Here is a 16,629-nt window from a genome sequence, read left to right on the forward strand (position 1 = left end):
ATGTAACAGCGTCAGTTGCATCACACAACAACTGTGAATACGTAGTAATCAGAATAGCCATTTGCACTGAAGGATACAGGGCAATATCATGGCATAAGCATAACACACACATATCAGTGTACATAAACAGCGTCAGTGGCATCGCACAACAACTGTGAATACATAATTGAATCAGAATAGCCATTTGCACTGAAGGAAACAGGGCAATATATAACGGCACAAATCATAGCACATATCAGTGTGCAGTGTGTACATAAACACAGCGTCAGTGGCGTAGCGACAACAACTGTGAATACGTAGTTAAATCAGAATGGCCAGTTGCACTGAAGGATACAGGGCAGCCTGACAACACAAGCTGTAAGCACATCAATATGTAATGTTCCGTAGGCCCAGCGTCAACAGCATAAGCGGTAACGACTGCGCAACCCCGTAGTCAAGACTGACTAGAAGGGGGGTAAACACTCACCGAATTGCGGCTGTGCACTTTCCATTGTCAGAGCGGGGCGTCTAGAGGCAAGCCAGGGAGAGACCACGTCTGGCGCGGCGCTCTCTGTGGCCTGTGTCGCCACATTCCCGGTCCCGCCCTCTGCCAACGGTGAAGATCTGGTTCATTCGGGTTCGGAGCCGATTTGGCGGGCTGGACTTGGGATGAGGTACCGACGAAGAGAGACATCGAGGAAGGCTGGACCGTAATAGAGACTCATAGCATCCGCACTTCCGCGCCTTTTAGACACGGAGCCATGGCCTTTGCCTTGTCTCTCTAGACGCACGTCTTGCGCACGACTTACCATAGGACGTCGTGGAAGACGGAGTCTTTCTTTAAGTAGCCTGGCTGAGATACCGGGCTAAAGTATCCTTTTCAACGGAGCCTATCGCGTCGAGTCCTTCTAGCGAGCTCGCGAAAAGGGCCGGAGTGGCGACGGGCAGCGTCAACTCGTCATTGGGCGGGAGAGGGCCCACCAGCGGCCTGCTGGCGGCAGTGGGCCTCATCCCCGCTGATGCCCGGGTTTATTCCCCTGAGGGCGCGCACTGGCAGTCCGGCACATGCCTGTCGTCTGTGAGTGCGGCCTCGGTTGATCCTTGTTAAGGTAGAGCGAGTCAATAGGACCCGCACATATCTGGCATGTAGCAGCCATCGGATGCGGGGAGGAAACATGGTGAGTAACCTCTATTGCAACTTCCACGATGACTTCAGATAAAACTTCTAGCGAGAAGAAAGAGATTCTGACGTAATTGTCGCACCCATGCCATTTATACTGCCCGTGGACCGGTCAGCATTTGCATGTTTTGCGCCAATTGGCCAGCTGTCTCCAGCTGGCGTTAGCCTATAAGATTTCAGTGAAAATGGACAAGGAAGGAGTTCCCATATACGTCAGTATGACGTAATGTCGAAGTGACCGCCTTGAAAGGGAACTGTGTCGTTCGTTTGTGCTCGATTTGTGCCGTAGAAAGAACCATCATAAATTATTACATTCTTTAGACATCACAAATCTTTTTTTTTTTCACAATTTAGCACATATTACACACACAACCCCCCAAAAAAACAGTAAAGACAAAACAGTTAAGACAATACCTCTAAATATATTGACAAGACAAAATCAACACAAAAAACAACATATTTTTTGATTAGTGACGTCACGCAAGCAAGCCGCCCTCTCCATCCATCTCGTCTACAAACCTGTCTGGTTCGTTTGTGCTCGCACAGGGCCGCTGATGTCATTGTTCTTTAGATATTGGAAGTTTTATTATAGATTTGTGCTAGATATTGACATTTGGTCTTTATATAATCACCAATGCACTATGATATGTAATGTACTGTCACTACTCTGGCTGTAGGCTACGCGTGACTGATGCTTTAATTTTGCATTAAAATAAAATAACCATTTTTTTTTAAATTGTGGAGTGTCTTAAGTTTTCTGAATAGTGTTAACAGCTTACAGACATTTAAAGTCTTTCTGCCCCCTTGAAAACATTTGTTTACCCTAAGCACTGCATAGTGGGAAAACAAAACTGGGCATCTGGCTGTGAAAAAGGTAAGCATGTGCTCTGAGATAAAATACTAAAAAATGACTAAAATCATGTGTGCAGGTCAATACAATTTACAGGATCATTTTAACAAATAAGAAATTAATAGACGCATCAAAGATGTGAAACTTTTTATTAATTTTGGGCAATCAGGTAAATGTATCATGTCCAAATGATCGTCCATTGGTCACATTAATAAAAGTAGACCTATGACATTCTTATGCCATGCCATAAAATACATTGTTATTAGTTAAGATATGTACAGCAATGTACATTTCATGGCAAAAATCTTGATGTTATACAGAGGAAATGACAGAAAGCAAAATACAAGTGGCATAGGTGTTCAATTTAATCCTCTGAAAGTCATAATTAACTTTACAATGTGTTACAAAATGTTACTAATTCACAGAAAAGATTGTCACCCATCCTGTACTGGCCAAGTTCAGTTATTGCTTATTTTCTTATAACTGGAGAATGTGTTGTCTTTTCGAGCTCTTTTGTAATGAATTAGTTGATTCTGATTCAAATGGATTCTTAGTAAATCTTAATCTGACTGATATATTTTTTAAGGGGGCAGAAAGACTTTAAATGTCTGTAAGCTGTTAAAAGTATTTAGAAAACTTAAGACACTACACAATAAAAAAAAAATGTATTGGTTATTTTATTTTAATACAAAATTAAAGCATCAGTCACGCACATATCATAGTGCATTGGTGATTATATAAAGACCAAATGTCAATATCTAGCACAAATCTAAAATAAAACTTCCAATATCTAAAGAACAATGACATCAGCGGCCCTGTGCGAGCACAAACGAACCAGACAGGTTTGTCGACGAGATGGATGGAGAGCGCGGCTTGCTTGCGTGACGTCACTAATCAAAAAAGATTTTGTGATGTCTAAAGAATCAAATCATTTATGATGGTTCTTTCTACGGCACAAAACAGCACAAATCGAGCACAAACAAAAGGCACCGGTTTGGGCGATTTGGACGGCATGGGGTGGAGAGTGACGTCACAGCTCCCGAGTTAAATTTGTTATATCTGCGAAAGGAAAATAGATCCAGTGTTTGTTTTAACGGCACAAACGACTGACACCGGTTTGGAGCGATTTGAACGGCATGGGGTGGAGAGTGACGTCACACAACCAAAAAAACAATGTTAATTAAAGCTGCAAGCAGCGATGAAAAGGGCCCTCGCACCCCTGCCACCGCCACCCGGCGCCTTTAGGAAATGCCTTAAGATTACACTCACCAAATTTGAAGAGGATCAGATCAAAACTGTAGGAGGAGTACGTTAAAGTACAACATCAGGAAATTACGAAAAATGTCCAAAATCTTGGAGGAAGTTCAAAATAGATCACTTCCTGTTGTGTTTAGGGCTATGCTCCAAGAGACTTTTCTGTAGGTATTGGGTCAATACATGCATGTACCAAATTTCATACCTGTACGTGAAACCAGGAGCCGGGGCAAAATGTGGGGGCAATAATTTACCGAATTTGCCCCCCCCAATTCTGAAAACCATATCACACGTAAATTTTCACCACTTCTGAGGCGTGTGCAAAGTTTCATGATTTTTCGAGCATGTTTTGTATTTGCCACACTTCCTGCTACCAGCAGATGGCGCTATTGCTATAACCAAATATGAGCATGGTCATGTGTTCAGGACAGGACTCTTATCAAACATGTGAAGTTTGGGACAGATTGGAAATTGTATGGCTGAGCTACTGCAGGCTGTCTGTGGTTGCCTAGCAACATCGGAACTGCATTCAACATTAATATTGAACTTATCTGATCATGTATATCACCAGAAGGCCGAAATTGGGTGAACGTTTGTCAGGCCGCCGAGGGCACACCCTTCGACGAAAACTCTAGATCTTCGCAATTTAACGTCACAAAGGCCTTAAGATTACACTCACCAAATTTGAAGAGGATCAAATCAAATCTGTAGGAGGAGTTCGTTAAAGTACAACATCAGGAAATTCCGAAAAATGCCCAAAATCTAGGAGGAAGTTCAAAATAGCTCACTTCCTGTTGTGTTTAGGGCTATGCTCCAAGAGACTTTTCTGTAGGTATTGGGTCATTACATGTATGTACCAAATTTCATACCTGTACATGAAACCAGGAGCCGGGGCAAAATGTGGGGGCAATAATTTACCGAATTTGCCCCCCCCAATTCTGAAAACCATATCACACGTAAATTTTCACCACTTCTGAAGCGTGTGCAAAGTTTCATGAGTTTTCGAGCATGTTTAGGCCCTCTAAAAAGCGATTCACTTTGGAGAAGAAGAAGAAGAAGAATAATAAACGGAGCAAAAACAATAGGGTCCTCTCACCATCGGTGCTCGGGCCCTAAATATCTCAAACACCAAACCAGCACAAACGAATGGCATGGTTTTGGAGATTATTTCGTTTTATGGGGTGCTAACTTCGAGGAGGTGTTAGCATCTGGTTTTTTTGGGGCGGTTAATAATGGCGCAAACACCAGCGGCCTAATGCAGAAACGTTGCATACGCACAAAAAAGCATTGAAATGCACATATCTGGATTTATAAAAAATAAACTAGGCGTAAATATGTGCGCACCGTACGGACAGTCTAGACCGTGCGTACACACTCTTTTACTAAAATATCAGTCGTCACTCTATATCTGCCAATAACATGTCTTAGTGATGATGATATCTTAGAAAGATGATATTTAAATGCTTAGTTTTATGATCAAAGCACTGCAATTTTAAAGGGGACCTATTATGCAAAATTCACTTTTGCATGCTGTTTGGACAAATGTGTGTTGGCAGTGTCTGTACACAACCACCCAATAGTGATAAAAATCCACTCACTCCTTTTTTATTAATCCCCATAAATCATCAGCAGTGTCTCCCAACGACCTGTTTTCAGAATGCGGCTTTAGTGACGTCACTAAAGCCACAGGCCCCGCCCACAATTGTTGACAGACACTGCCGTTTTAACATAGACCCGCCCTGATCGAGTTTACAGCAAGTTGTACACATCCGCCAGAGCTGCACTGACAAGAATGTCTCCCAAGCGTTGTAGGTTATGTGTGGCTGGATGTATTAATCCACATAGCTCTCTCTCTTTTACTCCCGAAATCTGAGGCAGCCGCTGAAGACGAGGTGGAATTATTTTGTTTTCAAAGAAAATGCTCCCTCAACTCTACCGAAATTCGTTTATGTACTTACTGTCACGGAGCACACACAAACAGGTAAGATCCAATTGCAATTTATTAAGCCCCTTTCACACAGCAAATTGCCGGGAAATTGCCAGAACGCCTTCTGTGTGAACGCAAACACGACCCGGGATTGATGCTGGCATCGATGCCGGGTTGGGGACCTAGTAACATTGCCGTGTTCAGTCCCGGAACGTGCTATGTGAACAAAAGCCGTAATAATGCCGTGTCGTAGTGATGACGCTGAAGCCGGGATCGTTCGCCAGCTGTAAAACGGTACATAAATGTGCAAGTATATGATCGAATCAGAGCAAAACATGCACATGTGTGGTTTCTCAAGAGAAATCGCAGCTCATAAGCAAACTTAAGACGCTGCTGAGACATTACATGTCACGTGTCTTTATGGGATTTTTACGGGTTGTGTGTGAACGCACTCTCTGATTCCGGAAAATCACTGGCAGTGTGAATGAACCAAAATCAAACGAATCCGGGTCAAATCCCGTGTCACTTTATCCGTGTATTTTCCGGAATCTCTGTGTGAAAGGGGCTTTAGGGTAATCCGTAATCATAATCCAAGTCAGGCAAAAGGTCAAAATCCAACAAAGGCCATCCAGAAAACACAAAACAATACAGGCATGGAAACATGGAAGTGCGCGGACATCAAACAAGGACTCCATGACAAACACTGAAACAGGCAGGGTATATATACACAGATACAAACAAGGTGATGGGAAACAGCTGTGTGTAATGATCAATGAGTGACAGAACAGGATGATGGGAAAAGTAGTTAAATGAGTGAATGACACCGTGGAGGAAGAGGACCTCTAGTGGTTACCCAGGGAAACCCAAAACAGACACTGTGACACAACCCCCCCTCTACGGAGCGGCTACCAGACGCTCCAAGACACAACTACAAAACAAAAGTCCAGGAGGTAGGTGGAACGGTGGAGGATCAGGGGGAGGGATGGGGGGCCAGGTCCATGAAGGGGAACAGGAACAGGGGGTGGCGGCTTAGCCGGCGGCCAGGGCGAAACAGACAGTCCATCGGGCGGCCAGGGTGAAGCAGATGACCCATTGGGCGGCCAGGGCGGAGCAGACAGTCCATCGGTCGACCAGGGCGGAGCAGACAGTCCATCGGGCGGCCAGGGCGGATCAGACAGTCCATCAGGCGGCCAGGGCGAAGTAGACGACCCATCGGGCGGCCAGGGCGAAGCAGACGACCCATCGGGCGGCCAGGGTGAAGCAGACAACCCATCGGACGGCCAGGGCGGAGCAGATAGTCCATCAGGCGGCCAGGGCGGAGACTTCCCCTCAGGCGGCCAGGGCGGAGACGAACCTTCAGGCGGCCAGGGCGGGGGCGGCCAGGGCGGAGCAGACAGTCCATCGGTCGACCAGGGCGGAGCAGACAGTCCATCGGGCGGCCAGGGCAGATCAGACAGTCCATCGGGTGGCCAGGGCGAAGCAGACGACCCATCGGGCGGCCAGGGCGGAGACTTCCCCTCAGGCGGCCAGGGCGGAGACGACCCGTCAGGCGGCCAGGGAGGAGACACAGGCACAGGAACAGACACCGGCTCAGGCACAGGAACAGACACCGGCTCAGGCACAGGAACAGACACCGGCTCAGGCACAGGAACAGACATCGGCTCAGGCACAGGAACAGACACCGGCTCAGGCACAGGAACAGACACCGGCTAAGGAACAGGAACAGACACCGGCTCGGCGGCGGCCATCTTGTCTGGAGACACTGGCTCTGCGGCGGCCATCTTGTCCGGAAATACTGGCTCGGCGGCGGTCATCTTGTCCGGAGACACAGGCTCGGCGGCGGCCATCTTGTCCGGAGACACAGGCTCGGCAGACGTGACGTGAACAGTCTCTGGATCGGCAGACGTGACGTGAACAGTCTCTGGATCGACAGAACTCATATGCTTCCTCCATGCATGCACAACAGCCAATGCATAGAAGGTGAAGACAGCCCTCTTGGCCGTGGCAGGACTGATGGTGGACAGCTCTGGACCAACAGACATGACGTGAACAGTCTCAGGATCAGCAGACATGACGCGAACAGTCTCTGGATCGACAGACGTGACCTGAACAGTCTCTGGATCGGCAGACGTGACGTGAACAGTCTCTGGCTCGGCAGACATGACGTGAATAGTCTCTGGATCTGCAAATGTGACGTGAACCGTCTCTGGATCGGCAAATGTGACGTGAACCGTCTCTGGATTGGCAGACGTGACGTGAACAGTCTCTGGCTCGGCAGACGTGACGTGAATAGTCTCTGGATCGGCAAACGTGACGTGAACCGTCTCTGGATTGGCAGATGTGACGTGAACAGTCTCTGGATCGGCCGACGTGACGTGAACCGTCTCTGGATCGGTAGACGTGACAACCTCCCTGTTCTGAGGGACAGGGAACGCCTGCTTCCTCCTCCTCCGCCTACATTTGGAAGGGTGAGGCGGTGGAATGGCGGTTGGAAGCTCCAGTGTGGAAGCCATCTTGTCTGGTGACACCGGCGACGAGTCAGCCACTCCTGGAAATTTAAGCCCAACTGAAATATCCCACCTGCTGCGGGAATGAAGATATCCGACAAAGCCGTCAAAGTCCAATATCTCCAGTCCCCTCAATTCCCAGGCTGGCAAGGGATCATCAAGGCAGCGATTAAAAAAGTCTTTCAAAGCTGCATCATTATATTCCATGCCTCCTGAAAGAGTCAAAAATGTCTGAGCCAGACAACCCACCGTCTGTCCCTGCTGGCATAGGGCCATCAAATTTTGGACTCGTCCCCTCCTCTCCTTCTTCGTGTTGGGGGAAAGGATACGATACCCCATAATGCTGGATCTTTAAAGTGATGGAGTCCTTCTGTCACAGAACGCACACAGATCCAATTGCAATTTATTTGGGTAATCTGTAATCATAATCCAAGTCAGGCAAAAGGTCAAAATCCAACAAAGGCCGTCCAGAAAACACAAAACAATACAGGCATGGAAACATGGAAGTGCGCGGACATCAAACAAGGACTCCATGACAAACACTAAAACAGACAGGGTATACAGTATATACACAGATACAAACAAGGTGACGGAAAACAGCTGTGTGTAATGATCAATGAGTGACAGAACAGGATGATGGGAAAAGTAGTTAAATGAGTGAATGACACCATGGAGGAAGAGGACCTCTAGTGGTTACCCAGGGAAACCCAAAACAGACACTGTGACACTTACGCACTTCTTATACTGTGTTTACTCAGCTCTTACGGTGATTTTCTGGAGTAAAACTGACGCTTCATCTTTTGTGTGATGTACAATAAACTTTAATTAAACTTAGTATATTTTTGATCATCATTTGGACCTGGTCCGAAACAGCAGACTTGTAGGCTATTAATAGTGGATATATACAAGCAGATGACAAATACGTGATAACCGTAATTAAACTAAACTATACCTGTTCCATCTCCATACAGCACTCTGACTCTGTAGGCATTATTGTCTGACTCCTGATAAAGACTTCTTCACTGATAAAGTGTCCAGTATCCGGGCTGTAACCCATTGTGTTGTGCCCGATCCAAGCATTATACCTTTATGTACAGCTGTCTTTGAAGATTTTGTGCCATTATCTTTTTCTGATTTGTCAAAGACGGTTCAATGTTTAAGACATTCAGTCTGTTCCTTGGACAGCCTTCCTGCCAAGCTTTTTAAAGATGTTTTTGACACTATTGGCCCTTTTATTTTAAATCTGATAAATATGTCTCTGTCAGCTGGGTATGTTCCGGCAGCTTTTAAAAAGGCCATTGTACAACCTCTCTTGAAGAAGCATAATTTAGACCCCTCTGCTTTGTCTAATTACAGGCCAGTTTCTAAGCTGCCCTTTCTATCCAAAGTTTTAGAAAAAGTGGTATATGCACAACTCCAATTGCACCTCAATTTAAACAATATCTTTGAAAAATTCCAGCCTGGTTTTAAATCCTATCATAGTACGGAAACTGCTCTTTTAAAAGTTTTTAATGATCTTCTTTTAATCGCTGATTCTGGTAGCTCTGCTGTACTAGTACTCTTAGATTTGACTGCAGCGTTTGATACTGTTGACCACAAGATTCTATTGTCTAGACTCGAGTCCTGTGCAGGCATTACAGGCACTGCTCTGAAATGGTTTCGGTCATATCTGTCAGATAGGTCTTTTTCTGTGAACCTTGGGCCTTTTTATTCAAAGAAAGCCCCGATTACTAGCGGGGTGCCTCAGGGATCAATTTTGGGCCCAGTCTTATTTTCGTTGTATATGTTGCCATTGGGATCAATCTTCCAAAAATATAACATCTCTTTTCATTGCTTCGCGGATGATGTCCAAATTTACTTACCTTTGAATACTAATACTAACTCAGTTGAAGCACTGAGAAATTGTTTACATTAAGTAAAAGACTGGATGTCACTGAATTTTTTTAATTTAAACGATAAAAAAACTGAAGTTATAATTTTTGGAGAATTTGATATTTTCAAAGAATTTGATATCTCAGGCTTGGCCCAACATTCTCAAACTGCTGCCCATGTGTAAAAAGTCTTAGTGTTTTAATTGATAGTTCTTTTAAACTTAAAAGTCAAATTAGCTCAGTGGTAAAATCAAGTTTTTTTCAACTCAGACTTCTTAGGAAGGTCAAGCCGTATCTGCCACATAGCCAACTGGAAAAAGTTGTGCATGCTTTGATTACAAATCGTTTGGACTATTGCAATTCATTATATTATGGTCTCGACCAGGGCTCAATTCGCCGATTGCAATTAGTCCAAAATGCAGCGGCACGTTTGTTGACAGGAAAAAAGCGCAGTGACCACATCACCCCTATATTGTCGTCTCTCCATTGGTTGCCTGTTGTTTTTAGAATTCATTTTAAAATCTTATTGTTCGTTTTTAAATCGTTAAATGGATTGGCACCTCCATATTTATCAGACATGCTTAGTTTGCACACTCCTGTTAGAACACTAAGGTCTACTGGCCAGTTGTTTTTAGACTGTCCAAGGTCTAGACGAAAAACCAGAGGAGACAGAGCTTTTTCAATAGCAGGACCTACGCTCTGGAACTCGCTTCCTCTCAGTATTAGAGCAGCTACCTCTGTCGAGTGTTTTAAATCATTATTAAAAATTAATCTGTTTGCATTGGCGTTCTAATATTGGCTGAGCTGTGACATTTTTATTCTTTGTTGTCTGTTTTTAAATATTTTTTTTGGAATAGTTTTGTATTTTATGTTATTTCTTATATTTGTACAGCACTTTGGGGCAGTAGTGACTGCTTGTAAATGTGCTTTATAAATAAACGTTGACCTTGACCTTGACTCCGGGTCGAAATGAACACCGTTACTGAGAGTTTCTGTCTTTCTGATATTATCATCATTCCGTGAGATGAGATTGTCCTGAGACTGAGCGCAAGCTCATGAAGCTCCACCCCATGTGCCGTGCAGCAGCAGCTTATTTGCATTTAAAGGGCACACACTAAAACAGCGCGTTTTTCTAAGCACCAAAAAGTGACAATTTAAACATGCTGTAAAAAATTATCTGCTGGGTATTTTGAGCTAAAACTTCACATACACACTCTGGGGACTTCAGAGACTTATTTTACATCTTGTGAAAAGGAGCATAATAGGTCCCCTTTAAAACATATAATGTAAAGCAATACAATGATGATTGAGAGATAAACTAATAAGCCTTCCTCAAAAGCCTGATGATCATATAATTGATCATTTAGATCAAATATGATACAGTAGGAATTAAAGGCTTAAAATAACATTATTCTAGTCTCAGTTAAGATTAATGTATGATCTTACCCCATTTTCTCCAATTTACAGTGAGGATCCTTCAGTCCATCAGAGAGCAGCATCAGACCTTTATCTCCTATTATATTCTCAAACAGATCTAGTTCTCTGAGGTGTGAGTTTGATCTCAGAGCTGAAGTCAGAGCAGCACAACCTTCATCTGTGATCTTACAACAACTCAACCTGTAGAACAACGACACACACTTTAATCTCTCAGTTCAGCAGGAACTACACAACCACAGAGAGACTGAGATATTAAATACTAAGGGCCAGATTTACTAAACAGGGCAAATTATCGTGAGAGCGCAATCCCATAAAAGTGCCGATGGGAGTGGAAAGTTCTGAGTTTGATAGACTGACGAAGCGGAAGTTAAAGAACAGAGACTCAGCCGGATATATAATCCCCAGGACCAGAGTTGAGATCCACTGACATAAAATGCATATAAATATCAGTCGTCACTCTATATCTGCCAATAACATGTCTTAGTATGATGATATTTAAATGCTTAGTTTTATGATCAAAACTCTGTAATTTTAAAACATAATGTAATGCAATACAATGATGATTGAGAGATAAACTAATAAACCTCAAAAGCCTGATGATCATATTTGATACATTTGAACATGATTTTTCACAAAAGATGTATGGATAATCAAGTAAACCTAAGTTGCTTCAGTGCAGAAAATGATCATCTTGAAATATTACTAACATTATAAAGGTTATTCTTATGCTTACTTAAAAATCCGTAAAGATTTCACAGCAAAAAGTCACATGACCCACGAGCTGAAGGGACACGTTTTAAAATTATACTTGCCTTTTACTTGCTAAAAAACTATAAACCATCAATCAGACAACAGAAGGCAAGTAGTAGATTGTGTGCAACAGGTTTTTGATCATGTTGATAATTTAGATCAAATAGGATACAGTAGGAATTAAAGGGTTAAAATAACATTATTCTAGTCTCAGTTAAGATTAAAGTATGGTCTTACCTCAGTTTCTCCAGTTTACAGTGAGGATCCTTCAGTCCATCAGAGAGCAGCGTCAGACCTTTACCTCCTATTATATTCCCAGACAGATCCAGTTCTCTGAGGTGTGAGTTTGATCTCAGAGCTGAAGCCAGAGCAGCACAACCTTCATCTGTGATCTTACACTGATACAACCTGTAGAACAACGACACACACTTTAATCTCTCAGTTCAGCAGGAACTACACAACCACAGAGAGACTGAGATATTAAATACTAAGGGCCAGATTTACTAAACAGGTCAAATTATCGTGAGAGTGCAATCCCATAAAAACGCAATCCCATAAAAGCGCTGATGGGAGTGGAAAGTTCTGAGTTTGATCGAGTGACGAAGTGGAAGTTAAAGAACAGAGACTCAGCCGGATCATTTCCATAAAGACCAACACAATCTACCAGTTAGCGTGACCTCCGTGAAGTTGGCACCCCATAAAACGAAATAATCTCCAAAACCATGCCATTTGTTTGTGCTGATTTGTGCCGCAAAAACGAATGTTTATTTTTTTGGTTGTGTGACGTCACTCTCCACCCCATGTCGTTCAAATCGCTCCAAACCGGTGTCAATCGTCTGTGCCGTTAAAACAAACACTGGATCTATTTTCCTTTCGCAGATATAACAAATTTAACTCGGGAGCTGTGACGTCACTCTCCACCCCATTTCGTCTAAATCGCACAAAAACTGTGTCGTTCGTTTGTGCTCGGTTTGTGCCGTTGAAAGAACCATTGCAACTACGATCCCCTCTTAAAGGTGGGGTATGTGATTTTCTTTTTTGTCCATTTTTTCAAAATCCCTTGAAATCCTATTCCTAACCCACTTACACAAAAAAAGAAAATCTATATGATAGAGCAATTGCTAACAAATCGGCAGAAAGAGAAAAGGCCAAAACAAGGGTCATTCTAGGCGCTGCTTTCAAACGTTGACGGCAACCGAAGGACCAGGAAGGACTACAGGCAAAAACTCCAACCTACGCTAGCCTGGCTCGCTCTCGCGCATCTGAGTTTTCGCTCATGCATGATTGCGCATCCATGTTCTTCGAATGGGTGGAGTCAGGGCTAGCGTTGGAGGAAAGAAGGTAGGACCATTTGAGTTGTGTATTTTCAAAATCTGCCGGCCGTTTTGCAGATCACATACCCCACCTTTAAACATAAAAAAAGAGAAACTTTTTAAGTAGTTACATAACTGTCCACCACATACGGTCCAAATCATTGCAAAACTGTGCCGCTCGATTTGTGCCGTTACGATGAACATTGTATCTTTTTCCCCTCCTTAGAAATAACACATTGAATTCGGGAGCTGTGACGTCACTCTCCACCCCATGCCGTCCAAATTGCCCCAAACCGGTGCCTCTTGTTTGTGCTAGATTTGTGCTGTTTTGTGCCGTAGAAAGAACCATCATAAATTATTACATTCTTTAGACATCACAAAATCTTCTTTTTTTTTTTTTTCACAATTTAGCACATATTACCCCCCCCCCCCAAAAAAACCAACATCACACAAAACAGTAAAGACAATACCGCTAAATATATCGACAAGACATTAAAGCGAAAAAAAGAAAGAAAAAAAAAATCAACACAAAAAACAAAATCTTTGATTAGTGACGTCACGCAAGCAAGCCACGCTCTCCATCCATCTCGTCTACAAACCTGTCTGGTTCGTTTGTGCATGCACAGGGCCGCTGATGTCATTGTTCTTTAGATATGGGAATGTTTTATTTTAGATTTGTGCTAGATATTGACATTTGGTCTTTATATAATCACCAATGCACTTCACGGAGGTGTTAGCGTCTGTTTTTTTTGGGCAGTTAATAATGGCGCAAACACCAGCGGCTTGATGCCGAAACGTTGCATACGCACAAAAAAGCATTGAAATGTACATATCGGGATTTATAAAAAATAAACTAGGCGTAAATATGTGCGCACCGTACGGACACTCTAGACCGTGCGTACACACTCTTTTACTAAAATATCAGTCGTCACTCTATATCTGCCAATAACATGTCTTAGTAAGATGATATTTAAATGCTTAGTTTTATGATCAAAGCTCTGCAATTTTAAAGCATAATGTAAAGCAATACAATGATGATTGAGAGATAAACTAATAAACCTTCCTCAAAAGCCTGATGATCGTATTGATAATTTAGATCAAATAATACAGTAGGAATTAAAGGGTTAAAATAACATTATTCTAGTCTCAGTCAAGATTAAAGTATGGTCTTACCTCAGTTTCTCCAGTTTACAGTGAGGATCCTTCAGTCCATCAGAGAGTAGCTTCAGACCTTTATCTCCTATTATATTCCCAGACAGATCCAGTTCTCTGAGGTGTGAGTTTGGTCTCAGAGCTGAAGTCAGAGCAGCACAACCTTCATCTGTGATATTACACCCCCTCAACCTGTAGAACAACGGCACACACTTTAATCTCTCAGTTCAACAGGAACTACACAACCACAGAGAGACTGAGATATGAAATACTAAATCTGTGTGGGTATAATGTTTTTATTACTTTTTGTTGACTTTTGCTGTAATGTGTGTAAATAACGATCTGAAAAAATATAAGGAGAATAATCCCTTTTGTAGATTTTTTTGTATAGTTATCCAAGTGCGACTTTTGTTTAAAAAAAAGAAAAAATCAGGCCAAATTAATACTACCATTGACAACAAAGAACAAAGAAACACATCACTACCACAAACACACACACACACACACACACACACACACACACACACACACACACACACACACCTAGTGATTGTCCTCAGACTTACTGAGCTGATCTGGAGGCTTCAACTACAGGCAAGAGCTTCTGAAGAACTTCATCCGGTGACGTGTGGTTTTGGCCTCGATTGATGCTTATGTATTTCTGTAACTTAAACTCATCCAAACACTCTGAGGTTAATAGAGCAAAGACAACAGCTGACCACTGTGACGAGGACAATCTGGTGCTTGAAAGACCTCCAGATCTGAGACACTTCTGGATTTCATTTACGAGAGAATGATCACCCAGTTCATTTAAACAGTGGAACAGATTGATGTATTTCTCTGGTGAGGGATTAATTTTTATTCTTGTTTTAATGTATCCAACTGTTTTTTCTTTGCTGTACGAAATGTTTCTAACATGCGTCAGAAGGCCTTTCAGGAGCGTCTGATTGGACTCCAGCGAGAGACCCAGAAGAAACCGCAGGAAAAGATCCAGATGTCCATTTCTACTCTGCAGAGCCTTGTCCACAGCTCTCTGATGCAGGTCAGATATCGTGTGACACGTGAACTCGTGTGCATGTTTTGAGCTGAGGGTTTCATTGAGCACATCCCTCTGGTACAGCAGGAATGAAAGCAGCACATAAAGAGCTGCTAGATGCTCCTGAATGCTCAGATGAACAAAGCAGAAGACTTTCCCCTGACACAAGCCCAACTCCTCTCTGAAGATCTGAGTGCACAATCCTGAGTAAACTGATGCTTCTGTCTCATCAATGCCACACTCTCTCAGGTCTTCCTCATAGAAGATCAGGTTGCCTTTCACAAGCTGCTGGAAGGCCAGTTTCCCCAGTTTGAGGATCATGTCTTCATCCTTCACTTTCTTCTTATAGTCCTTCTCATGTTTGATGTTGGTCTGAATGATCAGGAAGTGTGTGTACATCTGAGTGAGAGTCTTGGGAATCTCTTCATTCTCTGCTTCACTCAACATCTTCTCTAAAACAGTGGCTGAGATCCAGCAAAACACTGGGATGTGGCACATGATGTAGAGGCTCCTTGATGACTTCAGGTGTCTGATGATTGTATCGGCCAGACTCTGATCACTGATTCTCTTCCTGAAGTATTCCTCCTTCTGTGGATCATTGAATCCTCGTACCTCAGTCACTCGATGGACACACTCAGAGGGGACGAGATCGGCTGCTGCTGGTCTGGAGGTGATCCAGATGAGAGCAGAGGGAAGCAGATTCCCCACAATGAGGTTCGTCAGCAGCACGTCCACTGAGGCTGATTCAGATATATTACACAGCTTCACATTAAAATCCAGAGACAGACGACACTCGTCCAGACCATCAAAAACAAAGACAACTTTATATTCATCACTGAATGGTTTAATTTCTTTTGTCTCAGGGAAAAAGACATGCAGAAGCTTTGAAAGACTGAGTGTTATGTCCTTCATTAGGTTGAGCTCTCTGAAAGCAAGTGGAAACATGAGCTGGATCTCCTGATTCTCTGTCCCTTCAGCCCAGTCCAGGATGAACTTCTGCACAGAGACTGTTTTTCCAATGCCAGCGACTCCCTTTGTCAGCACAGTTCTGATGGGTTTGTCTTGTCCAGGTAAAGGTCTAAATATGTCTGTGCATTTGATCGGTGTGTCCTCTGTTGCTGCTCTCCTGGATTGAGTCTCAATCCGTCTCACCTCATGCTCATTATTGATCTCTCCACAATCACTCTCTGTGATGTAGAGATCAGTGTAGATCTCATTCAGCCGTGTTGGGTTTCCCTGCTTTGCTGTTCCCTCATAAAGACACTGAAAATTCTTCCTCAAATTCAATCTGAATGTCTTGAGGGCTTCGGAATGTTGAGGGCAACTACTGTAAGATAAAGAAATAATTACACACATAGTACCAAGATATTTTA

At 43.3% G+C, this 16,629-nt stretch overlaps 1 protein-coding gene across 1 annotated transcript in view; it reads right to left on the minus strand.

Moving 5' to 3' along the window:
• The window catches only part of LOC307172813 (NACHT, LRR and PYD domains-containing protein 12-like), a 166,871-nt gene that overhangs the window by 124,581 nt on the left and 25,661 nt on the right, over positions 1 to 16,629 (minus strand). Inside the window, exons 5-8 of the mRNA XM_079895463.1 lie at positions 14,787 to 16,583; positions 14,242 to 14,412; positions 11,993 to 12,163; positions 11,015 to 11,185 (exon numbers count right to left, since the gene is read on the minus strand). Of these exons, the coding sequence (XP_079751589.1) occupies positions 11,015 to 11,185; positions 11,993 to 12,163; positions 14,242 to 14,412; positions 14,787 to 16,583 (2,310 nt within the window). The remainder of the gene's footprint in view (positions 1 to 11,014; positions 11,186 to 11,992; positions 12,164 to 14,241; positions 14,413 to 14,786; positions 16,584 to 16,629) is intronic.

This window comes from Squalius cephalus (assembly GCF_949319135.1).
Source record: "Squalius cephalus genome assembly, chromosome: 2".
Lineage (NCBI taxonomy): Eukaryota > Metazoa > Chordata > Actinopteri > Cypriniformes > Leuciscidae > Squalius > Squalius cephalus.